At 38.0% G+C, this 17137-nt stretch overlaps 1 protein-coding gene across 2 annotated transcripts; it reads right to left on the bottom strand.

Moving 5' to 3' along the window:
- Positions 1-1016: 1016 nt before the first annotated feature.
- Positions 1017-17120, bottom strand: LOC5565650 (D-glucuronyl C5-epimerase). Of its 2 annotated transcripts, none has more exons than XM_021841214.1 (4): positions 16601-17120; positions 4521-4683; positions 3045-4460; positions 1017-2256 (listed from the first exon to the last, which is right to left on the bottom strand). In XM_021841214.1, the coding sequence occupies exons 1-4, from the start codon at positions 16655-16657 to the stop codon at positions 2105-2107; spliced, it is 1788 nt and encodes a 595-aa protein (XP_021696906.1). In that variant the 5' UTR covers positions 16658-17120; the 3' UTR covers positions 1017-2104. The 2 variants fall into 2 exon arrangements, with proteins under 2 accessions (XP_021696906.1, XP_001650002.2); XM_001649952.2 differs by having other exon boundaries at positions 3045-4463; positions 16601-17095.
- Positions 17121-17137: the final 17 nt, after the last annotated feature.

Here is a 17137-nt window from a genome sequence, read left to right as displayed (position 1 = left end):
AAATAGCATTTGAGCTACTGAACCACTCTGCCAGAGATGCCATCTTTCTAAGTGATCGGGCTGCTGAGATATTTGCAAAACAAATGTTTCATGTTCATTGGTGTCACTTGTTGGCAAATTTAGAACCAACTAGCTCATAGTTCGAGCGGTCCTCGGCTTATTAAACAACTTTGCCGAAGACACCATGTGGTCAGTATTTTGAGAATTTCATGCTCACTAGCGCTGTCGTCTGGTGACAATTTTGAATCAACTGCCTCTAACAATGATAGTCCTTGAACTACTGAACAACTTTGTCGAAGACGCCATCTTTCTATGTAATCAGGCTTCTGAGCTATCCGCCAAACAGTTTCATGCGCACTAGCGCCGTTTTGTGGTCAGGTTCCTGAGATATTTGCAAAACAAAAGCTTCATGCACACTAGCGCCGCCTAGAAGCGGAATTTTGAAACTGAATAATCACCGCCCTTGATCTCTTAATCAACTTTATCGAAGATATTTTCTATATTTAATCTAGATCGCAAGGTACAAAGTACAACGCTGCGACAACTCGCGTTAAAAAAACCGCGCGACTACCGAAAGGTTAACAAATTCATCGCTGTTAATGGATTCCTTGAATGATTTCTGGTTAGATCTTAGATAGAAGAAGTAAAATGGAGTACAATATTTTCAGCAAAAGTTAAGTAAACTTCCTGTTCTCTCAAATTGCTTCAAAATCGGGAATCATGATAGTTCTTTTTACGAACAAGAAAAATTGATCGACTACAGAGCCACCTAGAGACAAAAACATGACACTTTTCTGCATACTCTTGGTAAGCTTCTTCAATACAGTTTTCAGGCATTCACAGCGGTAGGTACTTCCTCATGTGTACCAAACTTATTATTATTATTTATCTTTATTAGGGAGATTTTCAGCCCTTGGCTGAACTGTACCAAACTTGTTAGAAAGCAAAAACATAAATTTTTACCGACTATTACAAATTAAATAAGTATAGGATAGCAAAATTTAAACACACAGAACAGAAGTTACTATTCAGTTATATTTTACAAGTTCTACGTATGTGCACTTTCCCATCAGTACTTAAAATAACGGAACTAACTCAAATCGATCGATAAATTAAACATAAGTGAAACAATACTTGTTTTACAATATTAACCGCCGATATGTGCTACTAATACCCAGTAACGGTTGGGCTGACTTTTCAAAGCCAATAATTTACACGCGATAGCTTTTACAGAAGCCAATATTTTAGTCTACTGAATTACAAATGTAACAAATAACGAAACAAAGTTTGTCAACAAAAGAAGGCAAGAAAGTTAGTCTCTTTGAAATATGTAGTTTTTCTTTTCAGACTGTTTCCTATAATCTTACACAATAGTCTATCCTTTCACGGTTTATATCTCAAACAGCCATTCCTTTTCTCTAAGTCTCTATGCGTTGGATTCACTACACAACATTCTAAACACTTCCCTCTAAACAAGATATTTACAGTGCACTTCATCTTATAAATCGAAAATGAGTGCAGTTACGTGCTTCTATACTGTTCAGTTGATTACTTGCTTCTAATTTAGTTAACGATCACAATCACTATCATTTTCAGTGTGTTTCTATGCTTCTAACATACTTTGTGGAACCAACCACGTGTGTGTGTATAAATGTCTGTGTGTGTATTTATGTGCCCTCTCTCTCTATAAGCTATTTTCATACTTTTAGTAGTACCTAGTCTTATCTCAGTATCAATGTAATAGACGTGTGCTTGTTGGTCAAACACGCGAGTTTTATCCAAACCTACACATCTCCATTTAAGCAGAGAAGTGCTGCCTTAGATTTCGCCAACTTTTTCAGTATTCATGGTCCTATTAATGTGACAAATTTGAGAATCACTACTATGTAACAGTTCACGGGTTTGAATCTTGTTCTATATAGGGACACAATGAAGAAGAAACTATGGTTGAAAAGATGTTGTGTGTGGGCGTGTGTTTCGTGTCTTTTTTATCAAAGATTACAATTCTTTTTTTTTTTTGTTCTTGTTTGTGTAAGGCATTAGGAGGAAGAGGAAGAGCCATTGTTTCTTATTGTTGCTGACATCTTATGCGGTGTAGTTAACACTAATTGTGCTGCGCTCGCTTACCGAGCATGTAGTTTTTCCACCGTTCGGCAGTTTGTGAGATGATCGGGTTCGGGTCGATCGTCGCCAACAAAAGTAACTGGTTGACGTGCGTCGCATGGTAGTCCCACCGGGCCAAATTCGGAGCGATTCCTACGAGAAGAAACGGATTATAAACGCTATATACAGTGACGAACAAAACATAATCCCACTTGAGAGTAAAGAGTACAATTCTCTCAAATGTATGATTGTAGTAAATGTTTGTTATAATCAAAAGTATTTGTTACAGTTCATTTAAACTATCATTTATACAATGTGTATGTGTTAGTATTATTTATACAAATTCAAACTTGTAATATCGCAGCATTGATTTATAACGTAACGCTAAAATTCAAATCTTTGGTAGGCTGGAATTTCAGGTTTTGGCCATGGTGTCAATTGTAGCCATAATGGGTTAAACACCGTTTTATATAGAAAATTTTGCCACTTTCATAAGAAATCATAGTAATTGATTAATTGGCTAATCATTATTATTATTATTATTATTTATTTAAGTGATTTTTTTACCCATGGCGAGTCCACCACACTGGCCAAATAATTTCCATTGAAACCATTAATTTCTCTATCTTTCTTGTCTTAGCAATTATTTATAAATTCAAGGATAGAGAATTACCAGAGCTCTAGAATAAATGAATTGTACCAAAAACTGTTGAAAATTATGTTTTCAACAATGTTCCTCAACTGTGCCACTAGATCGTGCTTGTCCGTTTAGAAGATTTTTTAACTTTATTATTAAAAGTTGATTTGTTCTACGAAAATGCTATAAATAAGCATATTTTACATTCTATGGTTGAGCATCAAGTCTTTTGGAACATTGCTTTTTCTGAGACACTACAGTATATAGACAACCCTTTTTCGACCCAACCAATCACCATACTTACCCAACGTAAAGTGCCTCAGATCGTAGCTCGTGCCGGACCCGGTATCGAACAGCAGTAGCATTTTCTTCAGCGAAAGCATACCCTGCTCGAACAGCGACGCTGCCTCGTTGGAATGGTTGGCCGGCGCTGTCGAGTTCAGATCGTACAAGCCCAGCAGCGAATAAATGAACCCGTTCAACACAAACGACGGTGGCGTCGTCGGGTACTCCTCATACCATGCGTACTTCCCCAGGAAGGTGGCCAATACGCCACCCTGGTACGAGGGTATCCTGAACAGTTTCAATCCATCCAGGGCCGCCTTCAAGTATCGCTTATCACCTTTCGAGTGGTGATACGCCCTTGCCAGCAACGATATCGCGTGCCCCTGCGACATTGCTGAGTACCATCCCCGAGACAGCTCTCCAAAACCCACCCCAAGCTTCCGCCGTACCGGAATTGGCCAACCTCCCGTACTTTGATCCTGATGTCGGATCATCCACTCTGCTGCATCGTAAAAATGACTGATATGTTCGCTAGTCGACAAAGTCAGATTATCGAAACTTCCATTTCCTAGAAATGATATCTCCACCACTTTCAGCTCAGTTCTTCGCATCTTCCGCCGTTTCTCCGTATTTATATACTGCGGTAGACCCTTCTGCAGATCCACAAACAAATCTCGCGTCAGTCTTCTCCAAGTTGAAGTACTATTCTGGCCAATCCCGTAGTAGATATTATCGTCCTGTACACTCATCATCAAATCCGCCAAGATGTAAATCACATTGTATAACTTTTGCGTTTCTCGATTCTGCAGGGTCACCATGAAGCTCGAATTTGGCCTTAGTAACAAGTTCACACTTAACACCAAGTCCAACACGTGATCCATCGGCAATGCTATAGCACTATCGAAGTGCTTTCCAGTCGAAAAGTGCACCACTGTGGTGTCCTTGTCCTTCATATACGAACGACTGAGAGAACTGTTCTTCGGAACTCTCCAGTCGGCCAGTTCCTTTTCTCCATCTTCGATTACTTTCCTCCTCGGTTCCGGTTCGGTTAAGTTCTTGCTGTAATGCGACAGCCCAAACTGGGCAATCTGGGTAGCGTAGAAATAACCCTGACTTTCCCACTGCGTCGATATTGGAACACCCTCGATCGCGCTGATACATTTGACCCGATCCCGCATCTCCACATTGTAGTTCTCAAAGTACATGAAAATCCCCTTCGGGTCGTAGATTCCTTTCGGATTGTTCACCTTCCCGTAGCTGTGGGACCAGTCGAAGCGCTTGGCGCCATCTACCGTATTGAGCGAACCGTACACCTCGAAGTACTTGCTCAGGAAAGAAAACGGTAGATATATTTCGTCTCCTTCGCGCCGGCATCCGATCGTATACTCCTGATTGATGACGCAGTCGATCTCCTCCGTCAGTTCCAGTTGATTGTCTACTAAAAGTAGGTTAAATTGTAGGTAAAAATTTAAGGTTCAATGCTTTTGCTACATACCACTATCATATCGGTGGTTCCACTTGGGGACGAGGCCGCGGGCGAATGGCAGATCGCTTCCGCAGTTGGTCCACAGGGTGAACGTGATCAGGAACACGGCGAAGCATAGGCATACTAGCAGAAACTTCAGGTTGAGGCGCATCATTACAAGAAAAAATCTTGTCTGGAAACAGATAGGGAAAGATAGAATGGAATAAAAAGGTAATACCATCAGTGCACCAGATTCCGCTCATTTAAAAGAAGTTATGTGTTCAAATGTTCATTATAAGATAAATATTGTGTCGGTCAACACTATTTTTATGTCACAATGTATCTCCAAGTATAGGTTATCAGCGGCAAAATAAAAATAATATGAAAAATTATTTAATTGCATTTGTTACTGCATCTAAGTGTTCCTATTTCCGCTCGCGGTAAACAGATTTCATGACAAACTTACTAAAAAATGTAGATTCTATAACATTCCCCAGAAAACCATTCCCCAGAATTCCGTTGCCCAGAATGAACCATTCCCCAGAAAATCGTTCCCCAGAATGTAACATTCCCCAGAATTCCATTCCCCAGAATGCACCATTCCCCAGAAAGCTATATGAATATCCATTTTTTTTTCTTTTTTTAATTATTGCTTTGCGTGAGTCACTTATGTGGGGGCGCAAATTGCCGTAGCGGTAAACGCGCAGCTATTCAGCAAGACCAAGATGAGGGTCGTGAGTTCGAATCCCACTGGTCGAAGATCTTTTGGGGTTGGAAATTTTCTCGACTTCCCAGGGCATAGAGTATCTTCGTACCTGCCACACGATATACGCATGCAAAAATGGTCATTGGCATAGTAAGCTCTCAGTTAATAACTGTGGAAGTGCTCATAAGAACACTAACCTGAGAAGCAGGCTCTGTCCCAGTAGGGACATAACGCCAGAAAAGAGGAAGAAGAGTCACTTATGTGACAGGCTAAGGTCTGATGTGACAAATCAAATATGTAGGTAGGAGGGTTAGGGACATAATGAACACACGGGGCGAAATGGACACCCCCTTACTCTCTGGGAATATGCATATTTCAGCAAAACTTTATAAACTGCACGAAATCTGTATTGTATATGAACGTTTGGACGGTATAAAAGTTTACGCTTTGCTTCATTTGTCCTCTGAAATTCTACTATATTTTTTTCTCAGCTTCAAATTAGTTTATAAGCAAAGCAGAGGAAGCGGTGGATTTATTTTAGAGCAAAGAAACATATTTCCATTCTATGTAAAATAAGCATTTACCTAATGTGTCCAATATGCCCCTAATCCCCCTATTCATGAGTATTTTGCATATTATTATAATACACCCTTTTTTAATACATTCCCATAAAATATACAGACTATATGTTTATTTTTGCATATATAGTGATGCACCCTTCTTTCAGTATTATCTCATTAATGATATAGGCAAAATATATCGATGGAGAGCCCATATAGCAAAAGGTCACTTGGCATAAAATAATTTGGTATAAAGCCATTTGCCATCCAGCCATACTTATGCTCCTTCTTTTCAAAAAGGATGTTCTTCATGTCATGCCAAATGGTCATTGGCCAAATGACCATTATATCAAATGGTCCTTGATCATTTAATCAATCATGCCAAATGCCTTCTTGTCATTTGGTATCCTTACGGAAAAGTTTGTCTATATCGTCAACAGGATAAGACTGAAAGAAGGGTGTATCACTATTTTGTGCAAAATTAAACAAGTCATTTGTAATTTAGACTTGACGCAAAGCAGGGCGTATCATTTTAATGTGCAGAATAGTAAGTTTTTTTTCTGCCGAGTTTACGTAATCATTATATCGGAAACGTCTTTATTCTAATCGGTGTAGCCCTAAAAAGTAAGAGATGATGCACCTTCTTAAAACATTGATGAAAAGCTGCATACATCACTACATTTGATAAAAATTGGGCATACATGTGAAATTATACATTTGGAATCTACTATACCGAAATAAGGGTGTAGCTCTATTTTGTGCAGAGTAGTGATTAGTTGTATATTCTTTTAAATAAATATTGGATATTGTGTTTCCCCATAGACTGATCTATCAGTTTTCACAAGTGCCAATAAAAGTGAAACTACTGTGATAGTTCATTTGCAAATGAAATTTGAATTATGCGTAAAGTGTTCATAATTAGCAGCACCAATGCTAATCTTCTCATGTACTTGTAAACAACTTTGTATGGAGTTTAATTTTCAAGTTTTTTAAATAGATTATTTCAAAACTTTAAAGTAGGTATATAATTTTCTGGGGAATGGTCCATTCTGGGGATTGGTTTTCTGGGGAATGGTTCATTCTGGGGAGTGAAATTCTGGGGAATGGTACATTCTGGGGAATGAGATTCTGGGGAATGGAATTCTGGGGAATGGGTTTCGGGGGAATGGTTTTCTGGGGAATGTTATAGAATCAAAAATGTATTTTCTATAAAATTTTGCTTATTTTTTTTGCATGAGCGGTTATTGGAACACACAAAAATACCTAGTGATCCAATAATCGCTCACGAGGTTTTTGTTTTCAATATAAATAAATTTTATCAAATGAAAATAATGTTAGACGCCTTCATTTAAAAGTTGTTAATATTCATATTATTTGTTATAGCTGTATCGGTCATGCGACTCAAAGGTAAAGGAAGTCTTAAAAGATGTATAACAAATGAGGAAATGAATAGGTGGATAGGCGTCGCAAGGGAGTGACAAGATTGAAATTGTTTAGGTGGTGAAAATTGAGCAAACCATACGGGAACCAGTAATCATCAAAGCGTCCTGTATTCTACCTAACAAATTATATGAAAAACAATCACGGTCGATACCTTCTCTATGGGGCTCTGCACAAAAATGTACCTCTCTCTTTCACTCATTCATGAAATTTGTAAACAACAAGGCCAGTAAAAGTCAAAATCCCATACAAAATCAAAACAGTGCAGAGGCCTATATATGTTGTTAATATTACTACAGTCGCTTCTCCACATCTCGATATCGAAGGGACCATCGAGAAGGGGAGAGATCGAGACAAAGAACATTAATTTAATGAACACTAGATTGAAAATCACTCCGTTACTAGGAAGGTAATAAACAAACAAACTTCATGTCGAGTTTCCAAATTGTTTTGAATCACTTAAATCTGGTCTAGTGATAATGTTCATATCGACATATGGAGAGACAATTGAGAACAAAAAAAATAATCAGGAATACATCGAGATATGGAGATATCGAGATAAGGAGGAAATCGAGATATGGAGACAGAAATCGTATGCAAACTGAAGGGACCGAAGCAATCATCGACATAATCTCTCCTTATATAGATATAGAACATCGAGATGTGGAAAGTCGCCTGTAGAATATATCCGTGCGAAAAATATTGATTTTTGACACGAAAAATATGTGTTTACACCATAAGCGGAAATAGGAGCATGAGCGGATACTGGTGCACAGATGATACTATTGCACTAGCTTTAAAGGTTTCAAACCTTAATCCGTGTTGATTTTCTTTTTTGAGGTATCAATAATATCATACAGATGCGGTTGAATTCGCGGCCTGCAGTTTACTCTGTTTAGCATATTGTAAATTGCTGAAGAAATATTGTGTGGCAGGCCAAATTCCATTTTTTGTAAGATCATTTGAAGAAATTTGAGTTCATTAAAAATGTTTCAAAAAAGCTACTTGTGAGCAGTTTTGGTACCGAGTATATCTCCAAATCCCGGCGTGATTTTACTGTGAAGTTTATCCAGAAGGGAGGACGTGCGTCTATCTTCATAAGCGATCCAGTCTGACCTCTTTTCTTTTGAATTGTCTGGAACGCACTATCGATCATCGTATCCGTGATGTCTATTTGGTAAACATGTGAATCAACATGCTTACCAATCTGGAAAGTCCACAGTGACTCGTTAACACGGTTTACACAAAGTTGTATACGATATTGAGAAAGCATTCGCTCAGAAGCAATCCTGCTTGGGTGTAAACTTGTATATTAATAAGCTGTCCTTCGATGCCATATTGGAAGTTGCACGAAACCATGGGCTGCCTACACTGATAACCAATTGGTTTTTCCAAATGCTCAAAAACCAACATCTCTTCTCGACATTGCGTCAAGCTGCGATTCAGAAATTGAATGTTTACGGATGCCCCCAAGGGGGAGCATTTTGTGGAATCTTGTAGCAGAAACGCTAGTGAGGCAACTCAATAAAAACGGTTTCCCAATTTATGGATTTGCCGACGACTATCTAGCTTTGATAGTTGGTATGTGCATAAGCAGTGCACTGTTGCCCTGATGCAAAGTGTTCTTCAGGTAGTCAAGAGTTGGTGTCGCCAATATGGACTTTCGGTTAACCCGAATAAAACATCTATTATCTTTTTTGACACTGAGATTTATTTCCTGGACACCTCACATTGAAACCAGAGTCAAGAAAGTCTGTACTTCGGTCAGTGTCGGCGAAATTTTGGTAAAACTTGGGACCTCAAACCAAGTACATCATTCTTCAACAAAGGGTATAAATAGCGGAACTTTTCAATTAGAATCCTTTCCTGCGATCAAATTAGGAATTACAACTGTAAGAAAACCGAATACTTAATCACTTCCTAATAGTGATAAGGTAACACGACATCCACTAAACAAAGGATACGACAATAGATCAAATATTGGTCGCAGTGGTTTATGTTCCGAACAGAAAAAAAAGTGTATCATATGGATTTACATAACAGTTGTTTGACCAATATTGGCATATGAATATCTTGTGTGGTGGCAAAAGGGCGAAGTGAGAACAATCCAATCCAAATTGAGCCATCTCCAAAGGATGTGCTTGATGGCGATGTCTGGTGCGTTCTCTACGATTTCCAAAGCATCATTTGAGGCTCTTTTCGACGTGATAAAAGTCCACCTCACAGTTGACCCCTAATTCATACGGCTTTAAGCTTACCTTCTTCTTCTTTCTGGCGTTACGTCCCCACTGGGACAGAGCCTGCTTCTCAGCTTAGTGTTCTTATGAGCACTTCCACAGTTATTCACTGAGAGCTTACTATGCCAATGACCATTTTTGCATGTGTATATCGTGTGGCAGGTACGAAGATACTCTATGCCCTGGGAAGTCGAGAAAATTTCCAACCCGAAAAGATCCTCGACCGGTGGGATTCGAACCCACGACCCTCAGCTTGGTCATGCTTACCGTGCCTAAGAATGAATGGTTAGGGGGTCATGTTTGAGCAAGATTTGAATGTTAGATAGCACTCAAAATTAATTTTTCATGAAAAGCTAGGAAATATCCAACTATTTAATCCCTTTTTACCTTAAATCAAAGCGATGACATGTTTTTTGACGACCTAAGTTTGATAATAAATCTTCGAGCTGTTTAGTAGAATACCTATAAGTAGATGAAAAAACCGAATTTAGTACTATACCATTTAATTCCACTAGAGTTTGTATCCTTTGACAGATACGCGTATTTCGACCTCATCTGTAAGGCCGTCTTCAGTGTCGTGTACTAGACTCGACTTACTAAGTATAAAAATAAACGGATTAACGAGTCATCGCATTAAGTTAGAAAATTCTTCTTTCGCAATTCTAGTGAAATAAACATAAATATAATAAACACTTTCTAATTACAACCAGAAACGTTCAATGGACTTTTATAAGCTGATTGATGTGAAAAAAGTTAGAAGTCTTTGTTTTATATATTTAATTGGATGACACCAACAGAAAATACAGATCCCAATGATGTACAACTCATTCTAGTTTAACAAATATTACCAGTTACAAACTAAAACATAATTCAATACAAATACAATTTCATTATTCGCCAAGAAATTAAAGAAAAACAGCTTCAAACTTTCTCCGGATGTTTTGTCGGGGATCGTAGAAGTCGAATAAATTGTTTTTAATTTTTATTTGCCGGCAAAAAGTTTAAAAAAGTTCTTGAAATAAAATAAAACTTAAATGCACTCAAAAATTTTATTTTCTGGACAAATATGTTCACCAGACTGCGATAATAACTTTTATTGCGACAAAACAAGATGTCATCGCATTAAATTTTTATTTATTGGCAAATATTATAAAAAATGGGATATTCGTAATTTTCAAAATTGAAATCAATTTAGAATGTAATCAAAAAATTTATTTCTGCACAAATATATTCAATAGACTTCAGCTGTCATGTTTCAGTCGCGAAATCCACCAGGTATTGCTTTGAACTGTGCTTTATAGGCAAACAGTATTAAAAAACTTAATTTTTCAGTTTTTTGACTAAAAGAAATTTATAGTGTAATCAACACGGGGCCCAGATAGCCGTAGCGGTAAACGCGCAGCTATTCAGCATGACCAAGCTGAGGGTCGTGGGTTCGAATCCCACCGGTCGAGGATCTTTTCGGGTTGGAAATTTTCTCGACTTCCCAGGGCATAGAGTATCTTCGTACCTGCCACACGATATACACATGCAAAAATGGTCAATTGGCATAGAAAGCTCTCAGTGAATAACTGTGGAAGTGCTCATAAGAACACTAAGCTGAGAAGCAGGCTCTGTTCCAGTGGGGACGTAACGCCAGAAAGAAGAAGTGTAATCAAAAATTTCTATTTCTGCCCAAAAAAGTTTGCTGGGCTTCTACATTAAATTCATGTAGAAAAAACTACATGTCACAGGGTCGAACTTTGATTTACAGGTAAATAGATTAAAAACAGGGTTTTTCGAGGTTATTTGACTAAAACAAATTTTGAGTGTAATCAAAAATTTATATTTCAACCCAAACATGTGAATTGTGGTTCCAGAACTTATTTTGACCATAATTTATCATTCTAAAAATTGTCACATTGCTTAATTTGTGCCACAAATCCGTACCAGAAAACACTAGGCAGAAAATTTTGTTAAAAAAAACTTAAGGTGTACTATATTTTTGAATAAATTTGAGATGGATATCGATCTCGAAAATTGGACACTTTTCGATTGGTCCAATTCAAAAACTGGACACTTTGCACATTTGTGCAAAAAAATGAAAATCGCTTAGAAAACGATGGAGATATGCATCGTCAAAGTTGTTTTGCATCCTCGCCAGACTTCATTTTTTTTTTGCTGAAACTGTATTTATTTTATGGGAAACTAACTATTAGTAACAATTTCGGAACCTAAGCAAGTTACTAATAGTTTTTTTTTTGTTGGGGGTTGAAACTATTGCGTCCATTATTTAGAACTATTTATTTATTTATTTATAAATATTTATTTATTTATTTATTTAGGAGAAGGGAAAAGCCCGTTTGAGTAGAGCTATCATTTTAGCTCTCTCTCAAATGGGCGTAAAACCTTCTCATCTTTTCTCATCAACAGAATAATACAATCCAAATGATGAATTAAAACTAACATAAATTCTTAAATAAAGCTAACTCTACCTTAAATAAACCTACTATGTTTGAAAAATCTCACTAAAACTTCTCTTTACCGCTGAACGAGACAAATTAAAATCGAAAACATGGTAACATTTATTGAACAAACGAGACATATTGGCAATAGATTCATTGTGTCCATAATTAGTACGTGAGGTTGGTAGACGAAGATACTGATACGAACGTAGAGTACGACGGTGAATATCAATGTTCAATGAATTCAAGACTCAAGGACAATCAATACGGGACTGTAACACATCAGCAATAAAACATGCTTTGGAGATGTTACGCCTGTTTTCCAATAAAGGAAGATCGATCAATGAACACCGGAAGATTAAATGGGTCATTCCAGGGTAAATGACGGAGTGCAAAACGAATGAATTTGTGCTGAATCCTTTCAATTTTTTGAACGCTGTTGTTATAATAAGGAGCCCATACTACGACTGCGTATTCGAGGGTGGAACGCACTAACGAGCAGTATAACGTTTTTAGACAGTGAACATCTGTAAAACGTTTGGCCGCACGAAAGATGAACCCTAGACTCTTTGATGCTTTAGCTGTTATATAGCTTATGTGATTTAAAGTTGAGGTTACTATCAAGAATAACACCCAGATCTTTGATCGAAGTTACTCTATTTAAAGTCTCCCCAGCAATAGAGTAATCAAAGCAGATTCAAGAGCGCTTTCTTCCAAAAGAGATGGCCGAGCATTTAGAAGGGTTCAGAGACATGCGATTCAAGGTGCACCAATAAGTGAAGATATCCAGATTGTTTTGTAAGAAAACGGTATCTTGATGACACACTACTTCATAAAACAGCTTGAAATCATCTGCATAGGACAATTTGAAACATTTGAGTAGTGAATTGACGTCGTTTAGATAGAGTAGGAATAAGAAGGGTCCGATGTGGCTACCCTGCGGTACACCGGAAGTGACACGGAATGCAGAAGACGTAGTATCGCATATCTTAACGGAGATTGTGCTACTTTTCCCCGAATGTCGTTTCCCCGAATGTCGGTTCCCCGAACGCCAGTTCTCCGAATGACCCGTTTTCCCGAATGCCATTTCCCCTAATGACCCGTTTCCCCGAAAAGTGTAGCAGTTCAAATAGGTGCTATAATAGTGGCAGGATGGTGAATTAAAAAAAACGATAAGCAATCAAAAGAAGGAGGTATTTAGTTATTCTCGACTATACACATGTTGCCAAAATGCTGAGGACGGTAAAACTCGTAAGAACCGCCAATCAAATAAAGAAGGGTGCATATCAGATGACCAGTACGTTCATCCCCCCAAAAATGTATAAAGTTATGACAAATATGAGTGCCAAAAACTTTTCGGGGAAGAGGGCTATTCGGGGAAACGGGATATTCGGGAAACTGGCATTCGGGGAACTGGCGTTCGGGGAAACGACATTCGGGGAACCGACATTCGGGGAAAAGTAGCACAACCCTTAACGGACATAGTTCGATCGAGTAAATAAGATTGAAGCCATGCTAGGAGACTTCCGCATATTCCCAGACGATTCAGTTTAGCTATCATGATCTGGTGGTTGATTTTATCAAATGCGGCCGAGAAGTCGGTGTATATGGAATCAACCTGTTTGCGTGCTTCCATTGATTTTATAATAAAGGACGTGTAGGCTACAAGGTTAGTCGATGTCGAACGTTTTTCAATAAAACCGCGTTGGGTCTCCGAGACGAGTTTCAAGCAATTATGTTTGAGAAAGTCTAGAACAATTAACTCAAACAGTTTCGACGTAGCACACAAAGCAGCGATTCCGCGGTAGTTGATGACATCAGTCTTCTTACCTTTTTTATAAATCGGCAAAACAAATGATTTCTTCCAAGGAGTATGGAAGCATCCGGAATTAACAGAGCGGTTGAAGATAACGGCCAATGGAAAGGCAAGCGAAGTGCAACATTTACAACTATTGTAGTAAGGTTACACGCTTGAATTGTGAGATACCTTGGGCGTTAATGGGTTAATGTGTAGTTTCATATAAAAACGATGTTGTATGAAATACGCGGAATTAGACAATGCGTTGCATTAGGGCACTTTACGGTCACTATATTCATCAAGAACTGATATACCTGCTGCATGTTATAAAAAAATCACGCTTAGGAAATTCGTTTCGTAGATGAAGGGGTCTTCCTTAGCCGAGTGGTTAGAGTCCGCGGCTACAAAGCAAAGCCATGCTGAAAGTGTCTGGGTTCGAATCCCGGCCGGTTCAGGATCTCTTCTTAATGGAAATTTCCTTCACTTCCCTGGGCATAAAGTATCATCGTACCTGCCACACGATATACGAATGTGAAACTTTGGCAAAGAAAGCTCTCAGTTAACAACTGTGGAAGTGCTCATAAGAACATTAAGCTGGGAAGCAGGCTCTGTTTCAATGATAGTGTTAATGTCAAGAAGAAGAAGAAGAAGAAGAAGAAGAAGAAGAAGAAGAAGAATAAGAAAAATAGATGAAGGGACCAGATGAAGGTATAGGCTGTACTTTCAACGATAAAAATCGTTTAGTTTTGAAATGTATAAGTATCATCATAAGTAATATCCATAGAAAATAGAGTCTTTGATGATTGATGACGGTATAAGACTTAAACCGTAACAATTTTCATTTTCATTTTGCAGCATTTGATGGGGTAATAAGAGCGCAAGTCAATCCAAAGCTGGAGATAGGAGGGATAATAGCTGAACAGTCTAGACTGACCACGCAAACGCCATGGTAGAAGAAGAATAGGATTGGGTTGGATGTGATGTATGGGATGGACTTGACACAATAATGCTAATAATGCTGCAAAATGTAATGAATCCGTAGGTTAAACAATTCTATTGATTATTTTAGAGCCTACGAGCAGAGTAATTCAATATTAAAATAGTATTTCGAGCATATAAAAATAAAAATGCAAGGGAAAACCAATATTCAAAAATATATAAATATGAAAACTACTGATTAAATCTAATAAATTTAAAAAATAAACTTAGAATATCAACATGAGAGATATCAAATGAAAAACATCTTCTTATGTAGCGCAACAAGTAGTAAAGTATATAATCAATCATTGCGAAACTATTAATCTAAAAGTTTTGTTGAACGTCGTTGTAGTACTCTGTCAAGTCATTTGTATGATATCCCCAAATTAAATATTTATTTGTCAGATTATATCTTAACGACTAATAACATCGTTACAGAAATTGCATGTCTATGAACAAAGTCAAGCAAATTACCAGTGTAACTAATTGTTGAACCACTGAAGTGATTTTATGTCTTCCACCGAAGCCAAATCTCAACCCTTCAAGAGCACAAACCTAAAGAACCAGACAACTATTCATGCTGAAACCCTGATGGATTGGTTCTCCAAATCTGTGCTCCCGCAGAACTGAAGCCCAGCTTCGATACTACAGTAGTCACTACTTGAATTGTGGGTCATACGTATTGTAGGACCGATTTATAACAGTTGATTTGATATTTGTGTTTTGTAGTGAAACTTGGTGATAAATTATCTTGAATTGCATGTTTATGGGTTGATAGTAATGTGAAAGAATATAATAGGCGTCAATTAATATGAAAGAGTTTAGGAAGAAATAAGGTCAATTTGATTTGTGTATGGAGAGCTACAAGAATCCCTTCCTTAGGTGGTACATCTTAAATGACCTTTATGATTTAGGTTAAGTTTATTAAAAAGTGTTTTTTTTTTTCTCTTATACGGAGGTTCATTCAATTTATTTTTACAATTTTGAACTGGTACGGTAAATGCAATGTAATATGATGTTGACAACATGTTTATAATAGATTAATATAGGTTTACCAAATTAGAATGACAATGTTGCCTAACACATAACACCTAAATGTAAGAAATTATTGTGATGTTTGAAATAATACTAATAAAATAATAAGTTTAGATCATATGCTATCATATGATATCAACACTAGTTGTTCATGTTGTTTCATTCTATAAAACTATACCGACAAGACTAATCCACTGAAAATTCACTGTGTACTGCCAAATTTTCATCTCGTAAATCGTTTGTATTTACAAGAACTCATCCTAAATTGTGCAAAACTGATCCAAAGTTGACACAAATCCAAACAATTTCATTTATAATTCAAGTAATAAACTCGAACCGGCATCGCGACTCGACCCGATTCTAAAAGCTGCTTCCGAAAAACCGGGTCATAAATCACCATCAACAGCGCCAGAAACACATATATCAAAACAACGTTTTTCTCGTCTATCATCGCGGCCACCACCCACAGCCCGGCAAAAATTTTCCGCCGCATTTCCTTCGCATCCAAGTATAGCGACAAGCGACAAGTATAGCAGTGGGCAGACGGAAGGAAACGAGCATGAATAAATCAATGATGTGATGGAGAATGGATTGCGGAAAATGGGAAAGGAGAGCCGAGGAAGAACGAGGATCGAATTTTAATAGATTTTCGCAAAAAGGAACTGAAATCTGCAAATGGGATTTGGAAGAAGCTGAAGCATATTTCGAATATGAGTGATTGGTTTCGTGACTTATGCTGAACACAAATTTGGCCAATTCGATAATTATGATTTTTTTCGGGAAGGAGGCCGGAAACTCCTCCAAGATAATTACAATTGTATGGATGATCCTTCCAAACAATTCTTTTGGTTGTTGACCACGTACAACATTTGAGAGCAATTAACCCACTTAACCGAGCAAGTCATTACTCACCCTGTGATGATGAACTGGGGCGCTGAAACCGTTCCTTAATATCGTGCTGGTGGTCATCGAGAACCGAATTTGTAACGCAGACGATTTCTCACTTTAGCAAATTCCGATTCCGGGGCGGCATTTCACACGTCCCGCTAAACTCATTTTCCACTCCGTCACCAATCGATTGCGGCAACCCCGCCTTTCTTATCCAGTTACCGATCCGCGGAAGCAAAAGGTGCAAAATCTTGTAAACAAAAGTCGTCCTTGCCCTGCAGCTGACCAGCTATACCTTCCTCCGGGCACCACTTTCAACTCTTCAATCTTCACTGTTTCCATTAACTATTGCACCGATTCTATCAACATTAACTCAATCTACCACTTCCCGTGCCTACAACCGCACAATCCAGGATAATAACAAAACTTTTCCACTCACTTCCGGAATCCTTTTCCTCTGGTAAATGCGGATCGAAACACTTTTTGCAGCCACTTCCTTGTGACGTTTCGAGGTCCTCTCCTCTGATGATGGATGTTTTGCTTTTCCCGAATCGATTTCAT

This window comes from Aedes aegypti, chromosome 2 (assembly GCF_002204515.2).
Source record: "Aedes aegypti strain LVP_AGWG chromosome 2, AaegL5.0 Primary Assembly, whole genome shotgun sequence".
Classification (NCBI taxonomy): domain Eukaryota; kingdom Metazoa; phylum Arthropoda; class Insecta; order Diptera; family Culicidae; genus Aedes; species Aedes aegypti.
This window is presented reverse-complemented; position numbering and strand designations above follow the sequence as displayed.

Coding starts and splice junctions, on each gene's coding strand:
- LOC5565650 (XM_001649952.2), bottom strand. CDS start 16,657: ATGACCACCAGCACGATATTAAGGAACGGTTTCAGCGCCCCAGTTCAT. Junction 4,464..4,520: donor GAACCACCGATATGATAGTG/GTATGTAGCAAA, acceptor ACCTACTTTTAG/TAGACAATCAACTGGAACTG. Junction 2,257..3,044: donor TCTGAGGCACTTTACGTTGG/GTAAGTATGGTG, acceptor TTCTTCTCGTAG/GAATCGCTCCGAATTTGGCC.